General features: G+C 38.4%; 2 protein-coding genes across 5 annotated transcripts; one reads left to right on the plus strand and one right to left on the minus strand.

The window, feature by feature from the left end:
• Window positions 1–2,472: 2,472 nt before the first annotated feature.
• On the plus strand, window positions 2,473–13,020 carry nox1 (NADPH oxidase 1). Its single transcript, XM_032555091.1, has 13 exons — window positions 2,473–2,730; window positions 2,867–2,962; window positions 3,533–3,643; window positions 5,324–5,408; window positions 6,159–6,352; window positions 7,272–7,465; window positions 7,554–7,683; window positions 7,768–7,860; window positions 8,856–9,097; window positions 10,058–10,220; window positions 11,257–11,403; window positions 11,500–11,624; window positions 12,418–13,020. Exons 1-13 carry the CDS (start codon window positions 2,686–2,688, stop codon window positions 12,542–12,544), a joined length of 1,752 nt encoding a protein of 583 aa, XP_032410982.1. The 5' UTR covers window positions 2,473–2,685; the 3' UTR covers window positions 12,545–13,020.
• A 204-nt stretch (window positions 13,021–13,224) lies between these two features.
• Window positions 13,225–27,021, minus strand: cstf2 (cleavage stimulation factor, 3' pre-RNA, subunit 2). Of its 4 annotated transcripts, none has more exons than XM_032555096.1 (14): window positions 26,886–27,021; window positions 26,605–26,683; window positions 25,331–25,500; window positions 25,107–25,243; window positions 24,745–24,864; window positions 24,177–24,296; window positions 23,009–23,120; window positions 20,252–20,311; window positions 17,195–17,294; window positions 16,582–16,682; window positions 16,363–16,509; window positions 15,597–15,721; window positions 13,941–14,024; window positions 13,225–13,872 (listed from the first exon to the last, which is right to left on the minus strand). In XM_032555096.1, the coding sequence occupies exons 1-14, from the start codon at window positions 26,980–26,982 to the stop codon at window positions 13,747–13,749; spliced, it is 1,578 nt and encodes a 525-aa protein (XP_032410987.1). In that variant the 5' UTR covers window positions 26,983–27,021; the 3' UTR covers window positions 13,225–13,746. The 4 variants fall into 4 exon arrangements, with proteins under 4 accessions (XP_032410987.1, XP_032410984.1, XP_032410983.1 ...); XM_032555093.1 differs by having other exon boundaries at window positions 16,363–16,473; window positions 16,510–16,682; XM_032555092.1 differs by having other exon boundaries at window positions 16,363–16,682.
• Between the last annotated feature and the right edge of the window lie 413 nt (window positions 27,022–27,434).

The following is a 27,434-nucleotide window of genomic DNA, read 5'->3' on the forward strand; positions in this document are numbered from 1 at the left end:
AAGCTCCCCCGTTTGCACACGTCTTGCATCTGCACTGATCAGACTTGAACGCAGGATGTCAGAAAATGTTACAAAGCTTTGACTGGTTTCCTCTCGGCTGCTGTCTGTTCTTCACAGCTCACTGCCTTTAAATGGGGGGGGGGGGGAACACAAAATGTTGGACACAATGTTCTGCTGAGAAACTAAAAGGATGTTGAATATTTGTGTGTGGCCTCTGTAGCTAAGACGTTATCAAGAATTAACCTAATCATTGTGTAAAATTAAGAAATGGACACTAAATGAGCTTGTAATTATGCTTTGGTACTGTGCATGTTTTTATTTTTTTAAGTTGTCTAGTTTGTCATTCAGTGCCTTGACTACTACTACTTGAACATTAAATAAAGTGGAAAAAAAAGAAGTTTTTTTCTTACTTGCAGGTGCATTTAACGTAATAAAAATAGCATAATTTTTAATGCTAAAAAGGTATTACAGGCATGTAATGTTAGTCGATACCATCGTGTTGGATGCTGAAAATCTCCACATGGAGAGAAAGACAAATGATTGCTGCTAATAATAAATCTTATTTAAACGCCCTTTACATTTATAGAAATCTCAAAATGCTACAATAAATCAATTAAAACGGCATCAAACAAGGATCATAAAATAGATTTAAACATTAAGCAAATACAAGAAATGCTAAAGGAGCTGATTGTTTTTAAATCTATTTCTAAGCATAGTTATAGAAAGTCAATTGGAAGGAAAAAGTACAAAAATGAACAAAATTTAAAAAAAACAGCATTTTTACTACAGAAATGGCAACTTATTTAAAATATGTACATATAATGTACAGTTTATGCACTTTTTTTCAGGGCTCCTTTTTCATTAAACGTTGCATTACTGCAACACAGCATTCTGTGGCTCTCCTGCGGTGTTAAGGAAGCCAGTTTCTTTAATGAGGGTGTCCACGCATCCTTAAAAAGTCTTAAATTCATGTGCCTAAAATTATGTCCTTTAGATGTCTTAAATTCATAAAAATAAAAAAAAGTAATGTTGGCCTTATATATTTAATCGCAGGGCTTCAATTTTGTGGTGGCAGGACTATTTAGCCAAGCCAACTACATTTATAAGCACTTTCAAAACTGCAAAACTGACCAAGATGCTGAAAAGACGTCACATAAAACATCACATTAAAGATATAATAGCCAAGTTTTGTTTATGTAGTCTTTTTGTCTTGTGATATATATTTTTTTGTCAGTGAAACGTTTGAGTCGCTTCTGCATTGCTTTCTGTTACTCCCGGCGGTTGAGGCTACCGCTAACTAGCTGCTAATATACTGTTGCCAGCCATAGATATAAATATTCATATCTGTGTTGCTAGCTAGCACAGGTATATTAGCAGTTAGCTAACAAGGGTATGTTAGCAGCTACTTCCCAGTAACCATTGTTTCTGGTTGCTGCCGTGGAAACAGGAGGAAAAATTAGCTAGACCCAAAAAACTAGCTAGACCCAGCTAGTTTTCTGGGTCTGTCATTCCGGTAGTTTAAGTACAGATGTATCGCCAGTTGGCTTGACAACGTTCGTCTTCGCCACTGGCTCACTGTGTTGCTAACCCAAAATATGCTACATGAGCTCAATACTATGGGGCTAAGACTCTTAGTTTCTTTCGTGATAAGAGTCTTAAATGAAATGGGTCTGATGTTTGTCATTTTTGGACACGCCATGTTTTCATAAATTGGGGTTTATGGAGGTAAGTTTGTTGAAGCAGTTGTTTGATGCAGGTAGAAAACCCGCTGGAGAATAAAATCAGCCTCTCCATAAAGTTTATCAGCAGAGGGAAGCAGGACGTGCATTTCCCGGTATGCAGCTTGGATACAGTCCGGACTTTGTTGTCCTCTGTCTCCAGATATGGGATTTTCATTTCTGGAGCAATAAAATAAATTATATGGAAACAGAAGTTGTTTCTGGTACGTTTTTAAAAAAAATAAATGAGGGGTAAATTTCCGCTAAACAAAACTTTTGGGGAATTTTGAGATCTCAGAATTACTGAGTTTTTTTTTCAAGCACATTTTTGACCTTTGGAGCTCAGAAATTTCTTTGTTTTTTTTCTAGATATTTTCTGAGTTTAATCTCAAAATTTCTAAAGAATTTTTTTTTTTTTTTTTTTTTGCGTAAATGTATGGCCTTAGTTTACCGTTCGGAAGTGACTAGAAGGAATGTGGAAAATTGCACCGCATCCTGAAATCACAATCCCCTCTTTTTTATACCACACTCTTTCCTTCCACTAAACTTCCCATATTGGAAAGTTTACTTCTTCAGAAGCTTCACAGTTTTAACTGAATTACTTAACCTTTCTTATATTTCAACAAATGAAGACGCACAACAATAAAAGTTACTCAGGTTGCGCTAATAAAACTTCATTGCGTCACCGCAGCAGAGTGAGGTTTCCTGGATGGAGTCGGTGCTTGTTTCCTCATTCCTCCCTCAGTCCAGTAAAGGTTAATTCAGCCCAACGCTGCAGCCACACAGGAATGTGATTCTTCAAGCCTCCTCGGAACTTCCTGACCAGCGTAATTTCACCTGCTGCGGAGGAGGATTTGCTTCCCTGTGCATCTGGGTGTGATGGAGGGAGGAGTCCCTGCAGGTGGGAGCTATAAAACCAGCGGGCTGAGGATGAGGAGCCACAGAGAGCCGAGAAGAAGCCTTCATCATGGGGAACTGGTTTGTCAACAATTGGTTTTCAGCCATCATAATAGTGAGTCCTTATCCAAACTTCATTTGAGGATTTATTAGACCTTTTAGCGGAGTTTTACGCACTGATTTTGCGCGTAAGGGCAGTTTGCATCCTTTCTGAAAGAGATCCGTTTTAACGAACACTTTGTTTTTTGCAGTCCGTCTGGATGGGCCTGAACATCTTCATCTTTGTCTGGTTTTACTTCACCTATGAGCACGGAGAAAAGTTTTACTACACCCGCCACTTGCTGGGGGTGAGTAGTGAACACGACCGAAGCTGTGATGCTCGTCAGAGCTGCAGAAACTCCTCGCATACTTCGGATTTTTGAAGCCAATTCTGATCCAAAGAAGCAGAATCAGGGGGAAATACCTGAGATTTGGAGGGATGGTTAAAAAGAGCCTGGCTATAGACGAGGGGTGTACAAACTTTTTGTCACAAGTCAGAAGGATTCGCAGGACTGAAACATTTTATCTTTTACTTTTCGGAAATAAACTTACGTACTAAGGCCATTGTAGATGGAATTCATTTCCGCAAAAAAACTCAGAATTTTTAGATTAATCTAAAACAAACTTCTAGAAAACAAATTTACTTTTTTTTTTTTTTACTTTTGAAACTTATTAAAAACAATCTCAATAAAACATAGGTCAATTCATTGTAACAAAAACAGCATTTAGATCGCTCTCTCTTTGAAAACGTGAGCCAATTTTTAATGGATTAATGAATGCTCAAACTGTGTGTGGATCTGAATTTGGTGTTTTCATCATCAATAATCCACATTAAATTGAGGAATAATTTGAGGTAACTGCATTTTTCCCTCCTGCAGTCTGCCTTGGCCTGGGCCAGAGCTCCTGCAGCCGTCCTGAACTTTAACTGCATGCTGATCCTGCTGCCAGTGTGCAGGAACCTGCTGTCTCTGCTCCGAGGATCCTTCGTGGTAGGACGATGTTTTTCAGGCCTAATTTCACACCACAAGCCACATTTACTGACAAAGACTCTAGTAGATTAAATCTGGTGAATATGTCAGCTTTGTCCTTGGAAAATGTAATAAAAGTTGATTTAATGTGCAGGAAAACTTAAAACTTTAAAAGTAAAAACTTAAAGGTTCAGTTAAATAAGGTGGGGAAAGGCCATTAAGAGCTTTAAAATTCTAATTTTTTTTTTTTAAATGTACAGGAAGTGGGATTAAAAAAGATTTGAAAGCTGGATTTGACTACAAAGTAAATTTGTTTCATTAAAATTAAACTTCTGATGAAGCAGGTTTCTGACAGTTTTATTTAACCTAAAACCTGACATCTGTGGTGACAATTAGACCTGTTGCAATAAGCAATAAATCAATTAATCACATGATAAATTAAAACAAGCTCAGTAATTTTCATTTGCATGATTTATTGTTTTACCTTTTCTCTATTTCTACCAAAAACTGAATGATAAAAGTCTTCAGCCTGCTGCTTAGCCCTTTTTTGAAGGACAATTTTGTTTACAGAGACGTTATAATTAATTTTAATTGTTGTTTGTTTATTTATTTTCGATATTTATAATGTCTTTCAGTTCCAGTGTTAAATATTAATTAGAATTTAAAGTTTATTAATCTTTGAGAATGTGTTCTTGCATTATATTACTTGAAAATGGTCTCAAAATAAGAATATTATCATTTATCACAATAACTTCTGGGACGATTTATCGTCCAGCAAAATTTGTTGTGGTGACAAGCTTAGTGCCATGGGTGAATTATAAAAATACAAATGTAACTGTTTACATCCGTTGCAGCCATGATTTTTCACACGATCAAGTTTATTCGTGTGTGATTTTGAATTCATTTTACATTTAATGGAAACACTGCAATAGCAAAATGGTGTTTTATCGACATTAACAGAACAGAGACAAAGGTTTGCGAACATTTGTGCGGAACCACTATTGTGCTGCCGTCAAATAAAACACATTCAGTGTTTTGGTGATTTTTTTTTTTTTTACTGTTTTACTGTCTAAAAAAAGGGCGAACCGCGCTAATCAAGAGACAAAAAGAATGGGAAGTTATCTGCATAACAGTGGGAAGACATTTTTGTGCGCAGATATAACTGCATGGGAACACAGAGGATGCGCGCGCAACTTGCCTACAGAAAGAGCTGGCCGTTAAATGCTCACTGGTTGCCATGGTTACCCGCATTCACCTGGCTGTTTTAGCCTAAGCTAGCATGTCGCCAGTCATCGTACTATAACCGTCTAACACAGCGCGATAAAATTTGTTATTCTACCAAATTAGCGACATTAGTAAATGAGATGCGTGTTAATGACCGGTAAACATTAAATGCAGATGAGTAGATAAATGACGAGAGAAAGTTCACCAAACGTCGGATATTACTAGCTAGCAATATTTAATTAATTTGTACTCGAATGGCTCTCAGTGGGATATATATAAAGTAGGCCACTTCAACACAGCGTCACGCATAGTCCTAACAAAGGGAGTATTGATAAGGTTTAAATGGAACAATGAACTGTAACACCACTCCTAACGGTGGCATTACGAGGCCGATGTTGGGCAACTTTCTGGTTTTACGGAGAGTAACGAAAATAAACATGTTTCTAACCCTGGCTTCCCTCCACGTTACTCTTTCAGCGCTGCAGCAGAACAATGAGGAAACAACTGGACAAAAACTTGACTTTCCACAAGCTGGTGGCGTACATGATCGCCTTGATGACAGGTGAACTCATGCATCCATTTCTAAACCAATCCCACAACTCTGACAGGGTCCTTACATTTATTTACCTCAATTTCTTTGACAATTAGTTTGACATTTTAAATCTGTTATAACAATGAAATTCCTTAATGTGTTTATGTTGGAGCAATTATGCTTCAAGATGTATATCTGTCTGATTTTCTCCTGTAAGCATATGAGGAAATAGAAGTGGAAACAATGGTTCTTTGTGGTTGTTTCTCTTTTTTAAACATGTTTCCTGCTATCTGTCATTTTTGTTCAGAGGTTAGCTATGTGCTAACTAAATTTTGAACCTAAATTTGATCCTTCAAAATTGAAGATGCTATAAAAAGTTACTTGTTTTTCAAATTAAATAATCACAGTTGTGTTTGTATTTTCGGATTTCAGACAAAATAGAATGAGTACATTTTTTAAAAACAGTTAAAAGAAAGTCAGAGAAAGTTTCAGCCCTAATGACAAAGTAAAATCCTTGGACCAGTAATAATGTCTTAATTTCTGGATAATTTATTTGCAATTTTACAATAATGCAGATAAAAAGGGCTTAAAATCCTGTAGAGATTTGTTGTCCCTTGTCAAAAGGACAGAATATTTTAAATACCTCTGGGTTTTTTGTTGGTTCATGTTTAACCTGCAGTTCATCAGCATTAGGATCCTTCCTGAGCGCAGGTGGTTCTGCAGACTGCAGATCCAGAGCCAGAAACAAAGCGGTGACCTCTCTCCTGTTTTCTCTCGCAGCCGTTCATACGGTCGCCCACTTGCTGAACGTGGAGTGGCTGAACAACAGCAGACAGGGAGTTTACGACAACCTCAGCACCGCTCTGTCCAACCTGGAGGACACAGATGATTCACACGATTCACACGATTCACACGAGTCAGACGATTCAGACCACAAAACCACCTACCTGAACCCCATCCGCAAAAACGACATCGTAAGTCCTGCACTGAAGCCTGCCATGTTTACATTTCCAATGCAAATAAATAAAAGTATGCCACGTTTCCCGATAAATTAAATAAAATCTGTACCGATGCAATCAATGTGGCGTTTAGGATAGAAGAAAAATCACTTTTCAAACAGGAAGCACCAACTTAAATGTGTTTTTGATTATGTACCACAGCAAATAGACCAGATTCTGCCATCACAAAGGAGGATATCTTTGTTTTCTTCATATCTCAGAAATTTTCTAGAAAAAACATCTACATTTCTGAGTTTGAAAATTTGCTCCAAAATTTCAGAAATTTTGAGATTGATCTCATAAAATGTCTAGAAAAAAACACGGACATTTCTGAGTTTGAAAAGTTAAAAATCTGAAACCCAGAAATTTCTATTCTTCATTTTTTTCAAACAATTCTGAGATTAATCTCAAAATATCAGTTTCTTCTAGAAAATGTTCAAAATCAGAAACTTTTTTTTATTTCTGAGATTAATCTCAAAATATCAGTTTCTTCTAGAAAATGTTCAAAATCAGAAACTTTTTTTTATTTCTGAGATTAATCTCAAAATATCAGTTTCTTCTAGAAAATGTTCAAAATCAGAAACTTTTTTTTATTTTATTTATTTTTTTATTTCTGAGATTAATCTCAAAATTTCTGAATTCCTTCTAGAAAATTTTCAGCTTTCCAAATTCAGATGTTTTCTATTTTTTTTAGTAATGTCCTCGTCTCTTTTATAGAAAATTTCTGAGTTTTGTGACAAAAATGTACTCCATTATTTTCTTACCCTAACCCTAATATGCTGTCATACATAATAAACTGTACTTTTACATTCAATTCAGCAAAAAGCATCAGGTTGGTCTAATATTCTCCAATAGGATTAAAGATATTTCCTCTTGTTCTCTCGCTCTGCCTCAGGATCCGCAGCAAATCCCCACCTACTTCGTCTTCACGTCCATCGCCGGCCTCACCGGCGTCATCATCACTCTGGCGCTCATCCTCATCATCACGTCCTCCATGGAGGTCATCAGGCGCAACTACTTCGAGGTCTTCTGGTACACACACCACCTCTTCATCATCTTCTTCGCCGGTCTCGTCATTCATGGAATCGGGTAGGAGAGAATTTGTTTGTTTTGACGTTCTTCTTCTCCTGCAGCGTTGTTGTTTATCTTGTCATTTACCCGCGCGTCTCATCTTCAGGTACATCGTTAGGAGGCAGGATGAAGATTCGTATGAAGAACACAACCCCTTGTTTTGTCACAACCGCACAGAGGATTGGGGAAAGATTCCTGAGTGTCCCATCCCTCAGTTTGAAGGAGGGCCTGCTCAGGTTTGTGTTTTCTCACTTCAGTTTCTTCGTGTGATTCTCCTCCCGGTAGGAAGAACGTAATCATTTCTTCCTTTTTCTCCGTAGACTTGGCGGTACGTCATCGGCCCAATGGTTATTTATCTATGCGAGCGTTTGCTGCGCTTCATTCGCTACATGCAGAATGTCCAGTACAGAAAGGTAAAACATCAGTTTTATTATTATTTTCATGTGTTTTCTTGCTGCTGACTGATGTGAGAGCAGGGCCGGCCAAAGCCTTTTTGGGGCCCTGAACAGATTTTCATTTGGGGCCTCCCATACCAACATGTCACCACCAGATGCTTCATCTTTCCTATGTTTATTAGCATAATTTGTAATTAGCTTACATCATACCAGTGTTATTGTTGCCATTGATTTTGACCTTCCAAGAGTAAAAAAACAACAACAAATTTGTTGGATTCTGAAATGCAGAATGGTATTTAAGTATGCACATGATTTTAACTATTTGAAAAGAACATTAAACACTACATTTACAGTAAACAAGGTGACAAGTTAATATATTATCTTTCCCCAACAGTGACCACAGTCAATAGCAGGAAAATATTAAACTACACTGCAAAAACACAAAATGTTACTTAGTATTTTTGCCTAGTTTCTAGTGAAAATATCTTAGTACGCTTGAAATAAGATAAAACTAACTTACATTCTTTAATATCGATTAAAAAGTACTTGTTCTATTGACAGATTATGTAACAAACAACATGAGGAAAATGTTTTGTGAAATAATCTTCCATAGAACTGGTACTTTTTAAAATCAATGTTAATGAATTACTGGCTTAACATAAGCTCATATTTCTTGCTGAAAAGTTGCGTGTAAGTTTGTTTTGTCTTATTTCATGTGTAGTAAGATATTTGCACTAGAAACTAGACAAATATTCTTGGTAAGATTTTGTGTTTTTACAGTGTATTATTTATGTAACAACTATAAAAATAAAACAGAAATAGTTAATCGATGTGTAATAACATGTAATTCGCGTTATTCGATGTCATTTAAAATTTTAATATATTTTATCACACTAGCTTAGCGTGGTGTTGATCTTGGGGGCCCCCTGCTGGTGTGGAGGCCCTTAGCAGCTGCTTAACTCCCATATTCCCTGGGCCGGCTCTGACTGAGAATTTTTTATTTTTTTTTGCAGATTGTGATGCGGCCGTCCAAAGTGCTGGAGCTGCAGCTGGTGAAAAAGGGCTTCAAAATGGACGTGGGCCAGTACGTCTTCCTCAACTGCCCGGCCATCTCGCAGCTGGAGTGGCACCCGTTCACCATGACCTCTGCCCCCGAGGAGGACTTCTTCAGCGTCCACATCCGCTCGGCCGGCGACTGGACGGACAAACTCATCGACATCATGGAGAAGCTGCCGGAGGGAGCGCAGGGGCCCAAGTAGGTGTTCACATTACGAACAACAGTCAGGTTTTCCATCAAAAATCTAACAGATTGAATTTAGAGGGAAATTATGAATCTTGCTTTGGTTGTTAGTAGTTTAGGCTGTAAAAACATTAAAAGTGAATGATGTGAGGCATGTTTGATTTTATTTTCCCATCAAACATTTATTAGTTTCCCTCTTAACTGCCTAAGGTGGCAGTAAACATCTTGCCTAAAAAAAAATTAGAAAAATAAAATAAATATGTATATTAGTTTTTTTTTTTACACTTTTAGAAGCTTTAATGAAACATAAAAGTACGGCAGAGCATTAGGGTAAAACTAATCAGTTTTATATAACTATGACGATAAAGTTAGAATATTATGTAACTAAAGTCAAAAGTAATAATAAAATTGTAATAACACCAGAATAGTCATACAACAATGAAGTCAAAATTTTTGATTAATTTGATTTGTTACATTTTTGATTAATTACCGCCATCATATGGTATGGCGGTAATGAAAAAAGTTTTTTTTAATTACGAGAATAAAGTCCAAATAATAAAAACATCACAGCATATTGAGAATAAAGCCATAATCTGACAGTAAAATCTTATAACACTAATAAAATTGTACAAGAATAAAGACAAAAAAAGAATGTCATATCATGAGAATAATCATATTACTGGAAAAAAGTCATACCGTAATAAAGTCATAATAAAACAAGAATAAACGGGACTTTCTGACCTGCCTGCTGAGTTTCTCTGTTCTCATGATGCTGTTAATGTTCAACTACTGAGATTAAAGTCTGAATAAATGATTGCTCTTGCTTTCCTTTCGACGCCTCAGAGTAAAGAGGGCTGAATATGCAACATTTCTTCTTCTCTACTCTGTGTTGGTGTTTCTCCTGAAATCCCCAGTGAAACTCGCTGTAAGTTGTGACGTTTGTTTGTCCTCAACCGACCTGCTGTCCGTCTTCAGGATGGGCGTGGACGGCCCTTTCGGGACGGCCAGCGAGGACGTCTTCGACTACGAGGTCAGCATGCTGGTCGGCGCCGGCATCGGCGTCACTCCCTTCGCCTCCATCCTCAAGTCCATCTGGTACAAGTTCAAAGACAACGACCCCAAACTGCGCACCAGAAAGGTGAACCTGCTCACGTTTCATCACGATGACAAACTCAAGGCCCGGGGGCCAAATCCGGCCCTTCAAGATAAAAGCTGTGTGCTTACGGATTATAATTAAATTATATTAATCAGTCAGTCTAGTTTTTTGCAAAAATTCACACAAAATCAAAAGGTCCTCACACTGGTTCATGCTAATGCGTAATTGTAAGTTTATTTACAACTTTTCACAAAAATGGTCAAAAACATCAAGTTTACGTGTCGCTAACTCCCACCTGCAGGTGGCAGTACTTCCTACTTTTATTATCATCTGTAATCGATATGGGGAGTAACAAAGAAAAACACATTCACTGTCTGTTTTCAGCGCAAACATTTCTTGCTAATATCTGTAAAGTAGCTCCACAAAATCAGTGAGTTTGATTGCAAAAAATAAAAAAAACAATCTTAAAATCCTGGATGGACGGATGAATGCAAAAAGATGTTAGACATTATTTCATTTAGAGCTGCAGCCACCATGTCGTGATAGTATGGCATGAAACAGATAAACTGTGAATAAGTCGAGCTCTCTGCCTTCTCCCAGTGGTAACCAGAAACAACCAATCATAGCCAGGAGGCGGGTCTTAGCGCTGTCAATCAGTGCTTTGACCCACAGAGTCTGTTGTGAATGCTAATGCTAGCTAGAATAGCCGCCAATGATAGTGGATACGCGGTTTTCCTGTAACAGTAAGTCGTTTCTCCATCATTAGCTCATTTAGCAGCGTGTTCATGAAGTTGATTGACAGCGCTAAGACCCTCCTCCTGGCTCTGATAGGTTGTTTTTGGCATTTCTTAAGATGGAAGTAGTAGCTCAGGGATTAGGTGGAGGAGATTGATTTTTTTTTACATTATCTGTCTCACAACATGGTGACAGTTTTAACAAATATGTAAAAAACATTTTTCATAAAAGTGACATAATGCAGCTTTAGAGATGAATTTAAAGCAGACAGGTGTTTCCGTCTGCGGATGTTTCTGTGCGGTGCCATAGTTCTGACACACCTTGCTGTGTTTACTGGGCTCAGATCTATTTCTACTGGTTGTGCCGGGAAACCAACGCCTTCGAGTGGTTCGCTGACCTCCTGAAGGCGCAGGAGAATGAGATGGAGGAGAGAGGCATGGGGGATTTCCTCACCTACAAGCTGTTTCTGACCGGATGGGACCAGAGCCATGTACGAGTCAGCGCTCCAAAGTCCAGATTACCCGTCATCATTTCCTCATGAACGCCGCCGTAAAACTTTTTTTCTTTTTCCTTTTACTCCCATCAGGTGAATTACATCATGGTGAACATGGATCAGGAAACGGATGTGGTCACCGGGCTCAAGCAGAAGACTCACTACGGCCGACCCAACTGGGACAAGGAGTTCGAACAAGTCCGCAATGAGAACCCAACGTAAAGCAGACGTTTTATTTCATGTCCTCTTTTTGGAAAAACAAACATTTTTATTGCTGTGCTGCACATTAGTGCCATTTTAGATGAGGAAAAAAAGAGATGAATTTCTGCCAAAGAACTCAGAAATACTGAGATTTATCCCAGAAATGTTCTATAAAAAACTTTAAAAGTTCTGCGCTTGAAAGGTTAAAAATTAGCTTGAAACAAACTAACTTTTAAGATTAAATCTCGGGAATTTTCTCCAAAAAATAAAAAAATTTGAGTTTCAAAATTAAAAAACTTGAAAAACTCAGAAATATTCTTGTTCTTTGGAGAAAATGTAATCATAAAATGTCCGTTTCAAGTTTTTTATAAAAAATCTCAGAGATTATTCTCAAAATTTCAGATTTTTCTAAAAATGTTTTTGACTTGTGGCACTCAGAAATCTTATGGATTTTTCTAGAAAACTTCTGAGATTATTCTTAAGATTTTAGTTTTTTTTCTTGCAAATTCTCAACTTTTGAAAATCAAATATTTTCAAACTCTTTCTAGAGAATTTCTGAAATTAATCTCAATATCAGCTTTTCCTGCCTAATTCTGCAGTTTGAATTTCTTGTTTTATCAGGAAAATGTCAGAGTTTTTTGGCAGAAATGTACCTTTTTTAATGCATTGTCATACTGAGCGCATCTTAAATAAGAATCACATTGGACTTCAACTCCAAAAATAACAAGGAGTAAATTACTTTTGAGTATTAAACAGAAAAACAAATGAACAGATTTGCAGCCGCTGACGTTTGGTTTTGGTCGTCTGCAGGTCCGTGGTGGGAACGTTCCTGTGCGGACCCGAGGCACTCGGGAAAGTTCTGGAGAAGAAATGCGGGAAATACTCAGACGTGGATCCTCGCAAAACCAAATTTTACTTCAACAAGGAGAATTTCTGAGCCAAGAACAAAACGACTGCTGTTCAACAGCTGTGACTGAGGGCTGGTTCTGGTTGGGGAGGAAATTCACAGATCGCTACTGACCTTAAAGATTCACGCCCAGCTGCAGAACCGGCCGGGTGGGTTTGACTTTTAAATCCACTGGAAAGCTCAGGCTTTGTTATCATGAATCATGAAGTCAGCTCCAATAAGTTTCATTGTTACCATGAAGTGTGAAGCTAAAATGCCAGTTTGTTAACTTGATGTGTATTTTTGAAAAACGCAGCTGGTTGTGCTAATTTGGGATAATAATGGGCTGATTTTAATGTTGAACTGAACTATGTAAATTCAAACCCAAATGTAGAAACTGTTTAAAACTTTGCAGCTTTTCCTTTTAAGAAAAAAATACATTTTCTACTGACTGCTAAGGCTTTGTATATGTTGTGGTTTTAAAGCTGTAAATATTAAAATAAAGTTTACATATCTGTTACAGGAAACAAAGTGTTTCAAATAAATTATGTCTCTTACTTGTTGAGGAAAGTGGTTTCCTGGAACCAAACAAAAGTTTTCCATCTCACATTCACTTCTTCCTGACTGGAAACAAAGGCTGGTAAACAAGGAACAAGGTAGCAAATTAAAGATGTCTTCCTGTAAGAGTTTATTTTTTATTTAAAATATTTTTAATTAAAAATAAGGAGGCATTTTGTGACTTCTTTAGTTTTATTGACAAAACAGTTTTGAGATTTTACAACAGTTTGGTTTAAAGGAAAAAAACAAAAAACGTGTCCATCTTCTGAAGACATTTGGATCAAATCTACGCTCTTCATACAAAAAGAGAAAACAAAGCAATGATCTCCTACACTGCAAAAACACAAAACATTACCAAGTACTGTTATCTAGTTTCTAGAGCATTCTTGAAATAAGATCAAACTGACAAGAACCATTTTAGCAAATAACTCCTTAATATTGATTAAAAAGTAGCAGGTCTACTGGCAGGTTATTCACTTATGGGAAAAATGTGAAATATTCTTTTTTATTTCAAGTGCACTGAGACATTTTCGCTAGAAGCTAGATAAAAATACTTGGTAATATTTTGTGTTTTTGCAGAGCGGCCAGTTTCAGCAGGCAGCTCCTGAAGCAGGAACGAGTGAAAACATCGTTAAGGTCAGAAAACTCCTTCCTGCTCCAGGCGGGAAGCCGAGGAGGAACGCCACCTGGGAGAATCACGGAGCGCCGGAGGCGGTTTTCTGAATCTGCTCCTTGAGGATGAGGATGCTCTGCCGCTGCTCCGGCGGCAGCATGGCGATCTGCTCTGGGGTCAGCTGCAGCACCTGCATGATGAGGGCGGCCTGGAAGAGACGAGACGGCGTTAAGCGGCGCCGGCAGGAAACAATGGCGGCGCCGTTGATGAACCCACCTTCTCCTGATCCTGAGTGGAGACCTGATTCTGGCCGGGACTGAAGCCTCCTCCTGAAGGCGGGACGCCAGAAATACCCGGACCCTGCAGGACAACAACACAGCCTCAGCTCAGTTCACTCACTTCTTTTGCATTTTCCTTCACCTTATAGATCACGTGTGTCAAACTCGAGGCCCGGGGGCCGAATCTGGCCCGCCGTAGCTTTTTTATGTGGCCCTTTAGACTCCAAATTACATCAATGAGTCCCTCCATTTTTCCACAACTCCTCAAAATTCACATGAAATAAAACAAATCCCCACATTTTTTCTGATTTTATTAAAAATTTTTCTCAAAATTGGTCAAAACCATTGGGTTTAACTGACTGCTGCCTCAGTCTTACTTGACGGCAAGTTATAGTCGGTGATCAATTCGACTAGTAATGAAATGTCACATTTAACATCATACATTAGCACATGCAAAATTTCTTACAAATATTTCTAATTTGGCTTCATAAAATCTGAAATTTTGATTGGAAAAATCACAAAATCCAATCACTGTTTATTAATATGTTAACAGTTTGATGGGTTTTTATCAATACATTCTGGCAAACCTGCCTTTTAAGAACATTAAGATTTTTCCCAAAATGAAACTGAGTTTGACACCACTGGTATAGATGCTCACTGACAATAACTAGAATTGGTTTAGCTGCTAATGTGTCAACATAACGCGGTAAATCTTAAATGAACGCCTGATATGTAAAAGAAACACAGAGCTTCGATACACTAATACGACAAGATGACAAGGTCAGGAGAAAGTTTTAATTAAGAAAAGAAATGGGGAGCGAGTTCAGTCAGTGACGGTTTCTGATGTGGGTGATATGGGCAACTCCACAGGGCGGCACCTGTGGGGCGGCGGCAGGAAGAATTTGTTTGTCAATGTCGTGGATTGTTGTAGTCAGCTTTAGATGGGAAACAACATTCAGTCAGAAACTAACAAATGGGATTTTACAAAAACAGAAAGATATTAAAAAGTCGAACCGATTAGAAATCACTCTCAAAGACTTTTTGTTACGTGGGCCACAATGGTCAAGTCAGAAATGCAAGATATGATAAGAAAATAATACCACTAATTGTGATTTTTATTATTGTGCTAAAAATAAATGCAATATATTACTTAAAAATACGGTATAAATTTGTAGGAAAAAGACGTACAAATGATTGTAGATTAAACATAAATGAGGTTTCATTAGGAGAAAAATTACCAATAAATTCATATTTTGAAGATTCTATTTTCTTGTCTTGGAAAATTAGTTTTTGTCCATTTTAATCAACGACAAATCCAGTAACTGGATAATAAAAAAAATTGTGTGCATATTTTTGTTTTCAAGAAAACTTCAAACTTACGATTCAAGTTTGGTTATTAAAAGGCAAATACTTTTATCATGTCGTGGAAGGATTTTAATTTATCAGTACACAAAAGTCTGTGCTGGTGGGTCAAATTTCTAAAACTCTCAAACTGCAGTTGGGGGCCACACAAAAAAAACCTAGGGGCCGCAGATGGCCCCCGGGCCACACTTTGGACATCCCAGAGTTGGAGGCTAAAACATGCAGAAAGTCTCAGCAGCTGGAAGATGCTTTTAACCAAACAGAAGACACATTTAAGGCTCCGCCCAGTTACCGGTCTTGCAGGCGGAGGAACGTTTGGACCCATGGCGTGGGGGACCGGGCCCTGCATCCCGGGCACCATGGGAACCCTCTGACCCGCCACTGGCCCGCGAGCGTCCATCGCCCTTGGGTCACGGCCTGAAGGAAAACAGGTAACGAGCTTTAGGAGAATTTGATGCTGAAACTCAAATCCAAGACATTTTCAGAACCGTGTGAATTAAATTTAAGACCTGTAACAGAAATGCAAAAGAAAATCAATAACAAACAAATCATATCGGTTGGGAATGACGAAGATGAACATTGTCCAGCCAGCTGGCAATACATTTTCACTTAGCCATGATGGAAGTCAAATATGCTAGCTTTACCCTTAGCAACAAAAGAGTATATTAGCAGCTAGTTAGCGGTAGCCGTAGCCGTAGCCGCCTCAAGTAGCAGAACACAGCAACGAATTCTGCCCGCGATAAAAAGCTTTGAGTAACAATGAAGTCCCGCGAGAAAAAATGAAAACTACATAAAATATGAGATTAAATATTCCTGTCACAACAAAATTTAAGACCTGCGAATAACATGTTTAAGGCCAACTCATTTTTTAAATGAATTTAAGACATTTCAAGACTTTTCAAGGAACATCTAGCTCAGTCTACAGCTGTAAAATTATAACTCTGATTTGTTTTTATTTTGTTTTGTTAATTCATTGCTAGCTGGAGTTGATCTTAGCTCTGTAACAAACATAATTCTGATAAATTATCTTCCACAACGCATTTTTCTCCGACTCATACCTCTGGGTTCCATCGGCGGTCCCCGCGGCTCCATCATCGGAGGCCCTCGCGGGTCCACCATCATGGTCCGCGGCTCAGGCATCGGAGGGCCTCTCATTTCGGGCGGCCCGCCTCCCATCTGTGGTCCGCCTCCCATCTGTGGTCCGCCTCCCATCTGAGGTCCGCCTCCCATCTGAGGTCCGCCTCCCATCTGAGGTCCGCCACCCATCTGAGGTCCGCCTCCCATCTGTGGTCCGCCTCCCATCTGTGGCCCGCCTCCCATCTGAGGTATATGTACGGGCGGAGCCTGGTGAGGCGGCGGAGCGGCCATGTAGCCCCGGCTAAACACAAACAGTTCAACCAGATTTACATTTTTAGGATTGATCACCGCTTTACAGATTGATGGCTTTAACAAGCGATCGGTGCACCGATCTTTAAAAAGCCCGACCTGCCGATTACGATTTTGGCCAGAACTGCGGGACACTTTCAGGAGATCACATACATTTGGAAGTCGCATATATTTGGTAATCTCAACGACCACGCAAAAACAAATGTATGGCTACGTTCACAGAAATCGTGAACGTAGCTAAAATTTAAACAAAATCTGAAGATTGCTTCTGAATCGAACCCTAAAAGTCGGGACTGAATAGTTTGACACTGAGATTCGCGTCTCTACTCCATTTTGTTTTCAGCCAGCCAAACAAGCTGGACCGACTCAGAAGAACCAGATGAACAGAACAAAAAGACGACTTCTCGTTAGTTTACGATGGAATGGAGCAGAGAGGTGCCGTTATCCAGTGGAGTGGTCAGTACTGTGGCGTTAATCCTGCTAACAGCTGTTGATGTTTCTTACTTGGGGTCGATGACCTCTCCAGTGACAGACAGCAGAGTTCCTCCTCTGGGGTCATTGGGTCCGTCGCCCAACAGGCCTCTGGGTGGGATACCGCCCGGTCCTACAACAACAAACAAACAAAAAAATCAATCAAAAGCCAAAAACCACGTCATGTGTTTTCTTTAGCAGCGCTGAGTGGGCTGAATTTCCTGGCAGACACACACACCTATAAAAGGTGTTGGCTTCAATGTCAGTCCCGAGCCGTTTTGGGTCGGGTTAAACCAGCTCGCTCCAGACAGCGACTGGCAGAAAGACCTGCAGGATTCTCCAGTCTAAAGCAAAAAGTCCCACTGCGGGACATCTGGGCCGATTTCACTCTTTGACCAACTCAAACACACATAAATGTAACGAATGCCGTCCTATAAATAACATGTAATCAGGCTGAGTGTTTCTGTTCGACAACAGCCGGTAGTTTTCCCCTTTCAGAGTGATTAATGTTTAAATGCTCCACCACGTCTGTAAGATCCTGGAAAATATTAACTGTGCAGGACAAGAAAAAGCTCTTTGTTTTGGTCTGGAACCGTTGTTCTCAAAGAGAGAAGCATTTAGACAAAAACAAAAGACTAAAGAAGATCCAGTGTAAGCGTAACGTACTCAACTATGAGTAGCACTACTTCAACATAGTTTTACACAAGTGAAAAGTAAAAAATAGCCATCAAAGAAATTTGTTAGGAGAAAAAAGTATTTGGTAAAAAGTCTACTCACGAACTGAGTAACTGATCAAAACATCAGTCATTTAATATCTAAAGAATTACATCATCAAACAGACCAAATCAAAAAGCTCAGTGGAAATTTTGGAATTTTAAGAACCAAAATGACAATAATTGAAATTAGTAACAAAAATAATGAAATCAGGCAAAAGAAAATGTCTCCCAATCAGTTTATTTGAATTAAAAAATGATGAAACTTTAACAAAAACTGCAGGTGTGTGTCTGTGTCTGGTGAATTTTAGGTTAAAACATGTTTGTTTTTCATTCAGTAGGTAGAAAATCCAGAATTTTTACTCAATTCATAATAAAATCAATCAAACTGTAGTAAAAATACTCTTATAATTATTTTTTTTCAAAACAGTCACTCAAGTAAATGTAACTAGTTACTACCCAACTCTGATAACCTTATGTGCCAATCATCGCTATCACTTGATCATTATATTTTATGATAATAATAACTATTTTATTATTATTATTTATTTTTAATGCCCTTTCACTCTGCAACATCCCTGCTCTGGTTTTTCAAAATGATCCAATTTTAATTAAAATACTCAACAAAAGGAAAAGTTTTTTTTATAGACAAACAGCAAAGTGAGTCTCAAAAACCACAAACATGGAAACTGATTGGCCTGGATCTGTCGACAGAGAGGCAGAAATTTTAAAAATAAAATTAAACATCATGCATAAGCTGGAGCAGGTCACACTGATTGAACTCTTCAGTGTGGAAGTTGTAACTGAGAGGAGAAGCTGCAGCTTTATAAGCAACAGAAATAGGTTTAAAAAAGGAGCAGGCAGCTTCTAGAAACTTCTCCTTAAAACAGTTTCAGCAAATAACAGGAAGCTGAACAGTTTCCAACAAAGCGGCTTTGGTTTTATCCTTTAGAAGAGTGCAGTTGTACAGACAGGCTAATGTTTAGCTAGCAATGCTAAATGCACAAATATAAGGTAGTACAGACAGCTGGGCTACCACCCTGTATTTATTTATAAATAATAATAGAATCACATTTAACTGCAGAGCTGGGCAACGCTGACTGCCCTCTTTAACACATGGTTACCTGAGGATAGACAGAGAGAAAAACAAAGATAGAGAGACAAAGAAAGATAGAGAGACAAAGAAGATAGAGACAAAGAGAGAAAGATAGAGGCAAAGAAAGACAGATAAAGAGATAGACTGAGCTAGAAAGAAACAAAGACAGAGAGATAGACAGTGACAGACATACAGAGAGAGAGAGAGAGATGAGAGAGGTGTGAGCGAGAAAAATGGAGCAAGAGATCAAGTGAACGAGCGAGAAAGAGGTGAGAGAGATCAGCTCAGTTGACATCAGCAGGTCAAGTCTTTACAAAAAGTGGCAAAAGGAAATGAGCCAAAAAAAAATCTCTGATTCCGACAGAAATAAGAGAATTTCATGATGAGAAAATCTCTTCAATTTCTTCAATAAATCACATTTGTCTGAAAAAAAACAACATACTTCTTAAAAACAAATCTACATCTTCCTGTGTCAGCCAATCACAGCATGTTGGCATTTTGGATCATTTCGCAGAACCATGTTCAGAAAGAAAAACAAAAGACGTATGATTATTTGAATGAGTTCAATAATTCCTGTTTGCATGATTTATTGTTTTCTATTTTCTCTATTCCTACCAAAAACTGGATGACAAACATCTTCAGTCTGGTGTTTTCATCTCAATTAGACCTTTTTCTGAAGGACAGTTCTGTTAACAGGAACTTCATAATTCACTTTATTTGTCGTTTTTGGTGTTTTGTTTATTTATTTTGGATATTTAAAACACCTTCCAGTTTCACTGTTAAATATTCATTAGAATTCAAAGTTTATTGATCTCTGATAATTTATTACACTACTGGAAAATGGTCTCAAAACAACAATATTATCATTTATTACAATAACTTCTCGGACAATTTATCCCCCAGCAAAATTTGTCATCGTGACAGGCCTAATTATAAAGTATAATATTGCTTTTATAGACAAATAGTTGAGGATGATTGTGAAACTGATCCAAAAGCCCTTGAGTTTCTGACCCGGTATCTTTTCATACCCAGCCTCTCCTTCATGACGCAGCATTTTCTGCACCAGTTATCATCGCACTCTCACTCTCAGTTCATGAACAGCCTTGATAATCGCTCTCAGGGTGCAGAGTGAGACAGCGAAAGGCATTAGGGAGAAGCAGACATGCAAGCAGAAACAGTGGAAATCAAACAGTGAAATCCACAGATTGCCCTGCATGTGGACTGCGTCTGTCCTGCGGAGTCTACTGAGCTGTCAGGGGGACTGAGGGGTGACAGTGATACCTTGAGGCCGCTCGAGAGCGGCAGGTCCGGCTGATCCTGTGGGGGAATTCTGTAGGTTTCCTGAGCCAGCATTAAAGTGAAAAGAACAGGAGACACAGGACTCAAGACAGCGAAGCGGCAATTTGGGGCCAATCACATCAATGCATGCACACAGAAAGACACAGGGAGGCTTCACTTTCAAATGAAAACGTGTCAAACGTGCAGAAAAGAAAGAATCAATTTTCATATCTGACATTGAGCGACACAATGAAGAGGAAACGAATCTGATCCAGCTGAGAACATTAGCAGAGGCTCTGGTGACACCTAGTGGTCGTAGTGAGTCATGGCCGGTGCAAAAATCAGATTTAGAAAGTATTCAAACTAGAGCTGCAACTAACGATTATTCTATTGATTATTCTGACGATTAAATGATTAATCAGATAAACAAAATTACACATTCTGCAGATTTTTCATTTAACAAATTAACCCTTTTTAGATAATATTAGAAAAACATTAAAAGATTCAAATAAATAACTAAATTAATGCTTCATATTAGAAAATAAACCTAAAATGCAATAGCGGCATTCTTTTAGTGAACATTTGATCATTTATAGCAAAAATTCTACAACTAAAAAATACTTCTAACATCAAAATGTGAAAAGCTCAGTCCTTTCTGCTTGACTTGACATCAATGCAGTGCAGAGTTGAACTGTTTATTTTTTCAATTAAACAATAATTTCATAGGAAAAAAAGGTTCCTAAAACAAGATTTGTTTTATTCATACAGAATTTGAGCCAGGTGAAGCTAAAATTATAACACTAGAGAAGTTCTGGGTAGAACATTTTTACAGATGAAGATTTTTTTCTTTTATGTTAAATCCAAATGTTGATAAATAATCAGTTACTAATTTAGTTGACGATTACTTCAAAAATCGATTCATCATTATTAATCCAATTGTTTCAGCCTAATTCTGAAATATGTGCTGTCAGAAAAAAGGGAACGTTTTGTTGTAAAATTAAATTGAACGACTTCCCATTTAAATGTTTACAGATTCATATTTCAGGACGTCTTTGGAAGTTTGTTACCTTCATGGGTTTTCCAGAAACAAAATGCTCCTTGGCTCTTTAAAATAAAAAAAATCCTTCCCTGAGTCTTCTAAATAAAAATCTAACGTTTCAGGCTCAACTCCAAATACTGAGGAGTCATCGGTCACCTCCACGGCAAAGCCTCTGTGGGGGGACAAATTTCCAAATCAAGGGAACTTCAATCGAATCAGTTTTAACCTTCCTGAGGTTGCAGGATCATTTATCGCTTCTAAAAAATTTTTTTATTCATGTACGCCTGTGGAGGAGCTCATTTCAGAGGGCTACAGTCTGTAACTTATTTAAATTTTTTTTTACAAACCCAACCTTCAAAACAGGGTGTTAATCTCAACCATTTTCTCATAGGTTTCTATGGCGATACTTTGGAAACTTTAAAGAGCGTGACTCTAGCTTTGCTTATACAGATAATTTAATGCAAAACGTCCGCAGATGATTTATTTCTGCCTCCGACCACAGACTGCCGTCTTCCATGGCGTCCGGCGCTGCTGCCACCGAGCTCAGCACAGATCCACGCTGCATTTCAAATCAACTCCAAATGTGACGCCTGATCTTCATAACCCAGGAGGGATTTCAACGCACGTCGCAGAAACTCAGAGAAACCTCAGAAATCAGACATAACCTTTCCTGTTTGTGGCCAGTTGGAAACCAAACTACATTTATTTGATAAACAGCAGAATAATGAGACAGATGGTGATGATGTCACGACTTCCTAAGCTTCTGATAAGTTAAAAATAGACACACTTGTGGATGTGCTTCAGTTCAACACCTGCTCTATGTATGACATCTAAATCTAAATATATTAAAATGTGGGCCTTCACAACTCAGATTTAACTTTGGGTGCAATTTTATGAAACCTGAAGGTTCGTCTGCAGGGAGACTCCTCGAAATAGACCTGAGGCAAGATCTCAAAACATCAACAGAGGAACTTCCAGATGAAGAAGAACCCCAAGCATAAGAAATTCATATAAACTTACAAATCTGAAGAGAGATAAAAAAAATATCAACGTAAAATGTGCATTATTTTGGTATTTAGCAAATAGACATAATCTTGGTAATCCTCACTGACCAAAAACAGGAAAAGAACCGATTTAATGTAAACAATATTAAATACTTTCTTTGAAGCCTGTATACTTTCTGAATTTATGATAATTTAACTGCATTTGTGCAACACTTTTTGATGCTAAAATGTTACAGTTTTAGATTTGTTAGTTTTAAAAAGGAAGCCTCGCATATTTTTAAGGTGATTTGGGTGATCGATAGTTTGTTTACTTTGGCCTAAATCAGCTGTCGAGTTTGTTCACTTTTAATTGGACGTTTTTTTTCTGTGATTCTCTTTGAGTTTTCTTTTCATATAAAGAAAACTCCAGGCGAACCAGAACCAGTCACTACAAACCAGAACGTTCAGTGTGTTTGCTGGTCAGATGTGTTGGTTGGGGGAGCAGAAAGTGGGAAGAATTTAATCTCACCACCAGCATGTTTCTGGGTATTATTAACATTCGAATCTGAGAAGTATAGAAAATACTTTTGAGACTACGTCTTGAAAGCTGAATTTTATGTTTCAAAAATGATGCATGACCTTTTGTTTATTAGCATATTTACTCGACCACATCCCACAATGCAATGCAATCCTTACTATGGCCTCGAGTGAGTAAAATAAGAAACAAATAGCGATTACCTGGAGGTCCGATTGGTCCGGGTCCTGGTGCAGGGCCCGGTCCAGGCATGTTGGGGACGCCCATGTTGGAGGGCTGCATCATCTGAGGGGCTCCATTCACATGCATGACCGGCTGATAAAGAGACAAAGCTCAGATTAATATGGTGGGCGGTATGGAGTTAGAGTTTTACTGCTGTATTTTGTTGAAGTATTGTGAGAACAATAAAAATTACAATTAAAAAAACTTTATTACTTGTTTTTTAGGTATCTGTATGGTTGTGGAATGCATGGTGCAGCATTCATATCAACAAACACACAGATGCTGCTCTTGATAAACATTCCCATTTGAAATATGTTTCTTCAGGACGACACCTGCTTAAAGAGTGTGACTTAAACTGCACATAGTAACTGCATTTAATCACATTTTCAAATTTGCTTAAATTCATAGATGCTCTTGTGGAACAAACCGGTGGAAAAAAATAGTAAAAATAATAATTTCTTATAAGATCGTTTTCATGATAATGATGAATAATGCAATAAATGCCCACTCCAAACTAACCCTGTAAAGCACAGGTGTCAAACTCCAGTCCTCAAGGGCCGCTGTCCTGCAGTGTTTAGATGTACCACAGGTACAAAACACTGGAATGAAATGTCTTAATTACCTCCTCCTTGTGTAGATCAGTTCTCCAGAGCCTTAATGACCTAATTATTCTATTCAGGTGTGGTGCAGCAAAGGCACATCTAAAAACTGCAGGATACCGGCCCTTGAGGACTGGAGTTTGACACCCCTGCTGTAAAGCGTTTGCCTGCTTTCAGTCTTAATTAATTTTTCTTTCATTTTCAACCTTCATTAAACACAATTATAGAGTTTATAGTGATTATGTGTGATTTATTTAATCACCTGAGGACAGTGAAAACTTGCTTTATGTTTTTATTTTATGTGAATCTCAGAAATCGAAGCAGAGTCTCCAACTTCAGTCCTTGAGAGTAACTATCCTGTAACTTTTGGAAGCATCCTTTTTCTAACACACCTGAATCAAATGGCTGGATTTCCTCATTTAACTCTGCAAAGATCTGGCAATGAGCCATTTATTAGATTCAAGTGTGTTTGGGCAAGGACGCCCTTATAAGTTACAGGATAGTCACTCGTGAGGACTGGAGTTGGAGAGAGGGTTGGCGTTTATCTTACCACAGGTTGTGGTTGAGACACCTGCACATTGGGCTGAACAGGAGGATTGACAGGCGGTGCTCCTCCACCCTGACTGCTGGACACCAGGGGCTGAACAGCTGTTTGACGATGCAACATTTTCTGTACAAAAATGAAAAGCAGTTTCATCAAAATCTTAATACCCAAATCCAATTCCAAATGTTGCCATGAAGAACAACCTATTTGTCTTTCTTTCTTTGCGATAAACGATAATATTGTTGTTTCGAGACCATTTTCAGGTATTATAATTGGAATGGCATAATAATGCAAGAACACATTCTCAAAGATCAATAAACAGGCGTTTGAAATATCCAAAGTAAATAACAAAACAAATAAATGTAATTATTTGTTGTTTCTGTGAAGTCTATGTAAACAAAATTGTCCTTCAGAAAAAAGGGGCTAGTTGAGACCAAAGCACCAGACTTTCAGTTTTTGGTAGAAAGAGAGAAAAGAGAAAAACGACAAATCATGCGAATGGAAATTATAGAGCTCATTTTAATTTATAATGCGATTAACTGATTTATTGCTTATCGACACGAATAATTCTCACCAAAGCGATCTCCGGGTCAACGATCCGCATCACGACCTGCGCCTGCAGCAGAGCGTAGGCCAGCTGCGGGTTCTGCAGCAGCATGTTCCTCGCCTCCTGGGGGCTGTTTTGTACACACAGCTGGGGAGAGAAATCAAATTTCACAAATCAGACAAATAAAACATTAGGTTAAAAAGTACACACTGGGTGGAAGCTTCAAAATACACAAAAGGAGGTAAACAAAGATGCAGGTTCCAAGTCAAACTTTCATACAATTACAGACTTACATCAGCAGAGTTCTCTCTACATTTAAGCTCAGTTTTTTATGCATTAACTGTGACATTTTGGACAGTCAGTCACACAGATCCAGTAAACCAACTTACCTTCATTTGTTTCATCAACTCAAACATCTGCTCAGGTGGAAGACTCGCCACAGCTCTGCTGATGGACTCTGGAGCCTCCTCTGGCGACACACTGTCTCCAAAAGGAGACTCGATGATGGGGGTTCCGGTCCCCAGACCTGTGCAGAAAAGGAAGAACGGTTTCTTCATACACAGACAGAAATTATAACCACATCTCCTTTGCTTTAACTAATGCAGTAACTTACTTTTGAGCTCTTCTTTATTTTTTTCACTAGCTGCATTGTCGACTCTGAGAGCCCGACCACTGAACTCTCTCCCATTCAGGTTCCTCATGGCGCTGAGGGCCGTTTCCTGGTCCTGGTATTCACAGAAGCCATATCCTTTTGGCTTTCCTGTCTCTCTGTCATACACTAACCTGAGGAAAAACAAGGGACATATACTCACAATAACATCTACATCATAAAAAGAAGCAACGGATGACACATATCAATAAACTACAGCATCATAGAGAAGATTTTTTTGTTTAAATAATTCAATAAAAAAAAACTTAACCTCATTTAGATTCATTATATACAGCAGAGGTGGCAAACTCAGTTTCATTTTGTGCCATATCAAAAATGTGAATGTTCTTAAAGGGACGGTAGTGCCAGATTGTACTGATAAAACCCATTAAATTGTTAAATTATCAATGAATAGCTGTTTTAGCATTCAATAAGCGGTTCTTAAAATTAAATAATATTGAACATCTTTTCCAATGACCAGTCCACCAGGATTTTGTGATTGTTTTTGTGGTTTTTCTGCAATCGAAATCACAGATTTTGTTGTTCTAATCTAGAAATATTTGTAAGAAATTTTAACGGTATTTGAGCTAGTATATGATGTTAAAGGTGACTTTTTATTAATCGCTGTATCGGTCACAGATATAACTTGACATCAAGTAAAGCTGTGGCAACAGTCACTTAAACCAAATGTGTTTGAAAAACTTTTAGGTAAAATCAGAAAAAAATATGGGAATCTGTCGATTTTATGTGAGTTTTGTGGATTTGTGAAAAACTGGAGGGAATTATTGATGTAATCTGGAGTCTAGAGGGCCATGTAGAAAGTTACGACGGGCCGGATTTGGCCCCTGGGCCTTGAGTTTGACACATGTGATATACAGAGTGATATGTTTCTTTTTCAGAATAGTTTTAATCCAAGGAATGCAGGAGTTGTAGCCCATGTTCAGGTTTGACTCCACACCTGTTGAATCTCCCCCAGAAGTAAATATTGAATAGCATATACTGGCCTGTTTCTTGCATCCAACTTCCTGCTAGGTCAACAATGTTCTCCAGGATTGTGCATTATATGACATTTTTGTATGCAATATTACAAATTCACGTCTTAATTCAATTGATTTACAAAAATCAGCTACCTTATCTGATATATTCTACTTTACTTAGAGGCACTTGTATTAATCAAAAACAATTGATGGAGACAATTATGTGCACTTTTATCCTGGTAATGTTTATCCTTTACTTACCTGAAGCTGACAACAAGTCCAACTTCGGAGAATATGTCTTTCAACTGCTCTTCTGTGGCTTCATATGGAATGTTTCCAACTGAAATAAGAATTCAAATGACAGAATATTGAATAAAAACAAAAAGAAGCTAACATTTCAAATTACAAAGCTATTTGCTTATTAGCGTCGAGTTCTGTCCCTCCGCTACATGGCCGTATGTGTAAGCTAGGAGGTCTCCATTCAACAGCTGATTACTTTTACTGTTTCATGCTTTGACCGCTTCTATTAAAGCTGAACTCACCGAAAACGGATCGTAGTGACCTATCCACGGCTGGGTCTCTGTTCGCGGCGGCAGCTGCGGCAGCAGCGGCCACGGTAGCTGCAGCAACGTTCGCCATTTTGGGGACCACAATGAACGTAACACCGGAGGATGTCAGCAGGAGACAACATCCGGTTGTTAGAAGAGGCGCCGCGCTCAAACACCAGCAGCGCGACCTCTCTCGACCTCTTGAAAAATTTCACTAACCGATCCCCGAGAGTTTTAATTGATTCCGTTATTAACGTCGAACAACGCCGAAGACAACCGGTCGTCACTTTCCATTAAAACACAGATGGCGCTGTTGCTACGGTAACCGTTGCTGCCTTCTTTCCCCCCACCCCCCAGCATAGAAACAGAGAGATGGACGGTTACAAAGTCACGTTTTCCTTCCTAAAAAGTCAACCAGGTGAACTGAACGATGGAGATGCAGCTTTTCCGCAACAGAGCAGAAGATTAGGTCAGTAATTGTTTTATTTTTGATACTTTTTATGTGCCGGTTATCTGGTGAACAGTAGCCGTTAAAATATCAGG

This window comes from Xiphophorus hellerii, chromosome 23 (assembly GCF_003331165.1).
Source record: "Xiphophorus hellerii strain 12219 chromosome 23, Xiphophorus_hellerii-4.1, whole genome shotgun sequence".
NCBI classification, from domain to species: Eukaryota; Metazoa; Chordata; class Actinopteri; order Cyprinodontiformes; family Poeciliidae; genus Xiphophorus; species Xiphophorus hellerii.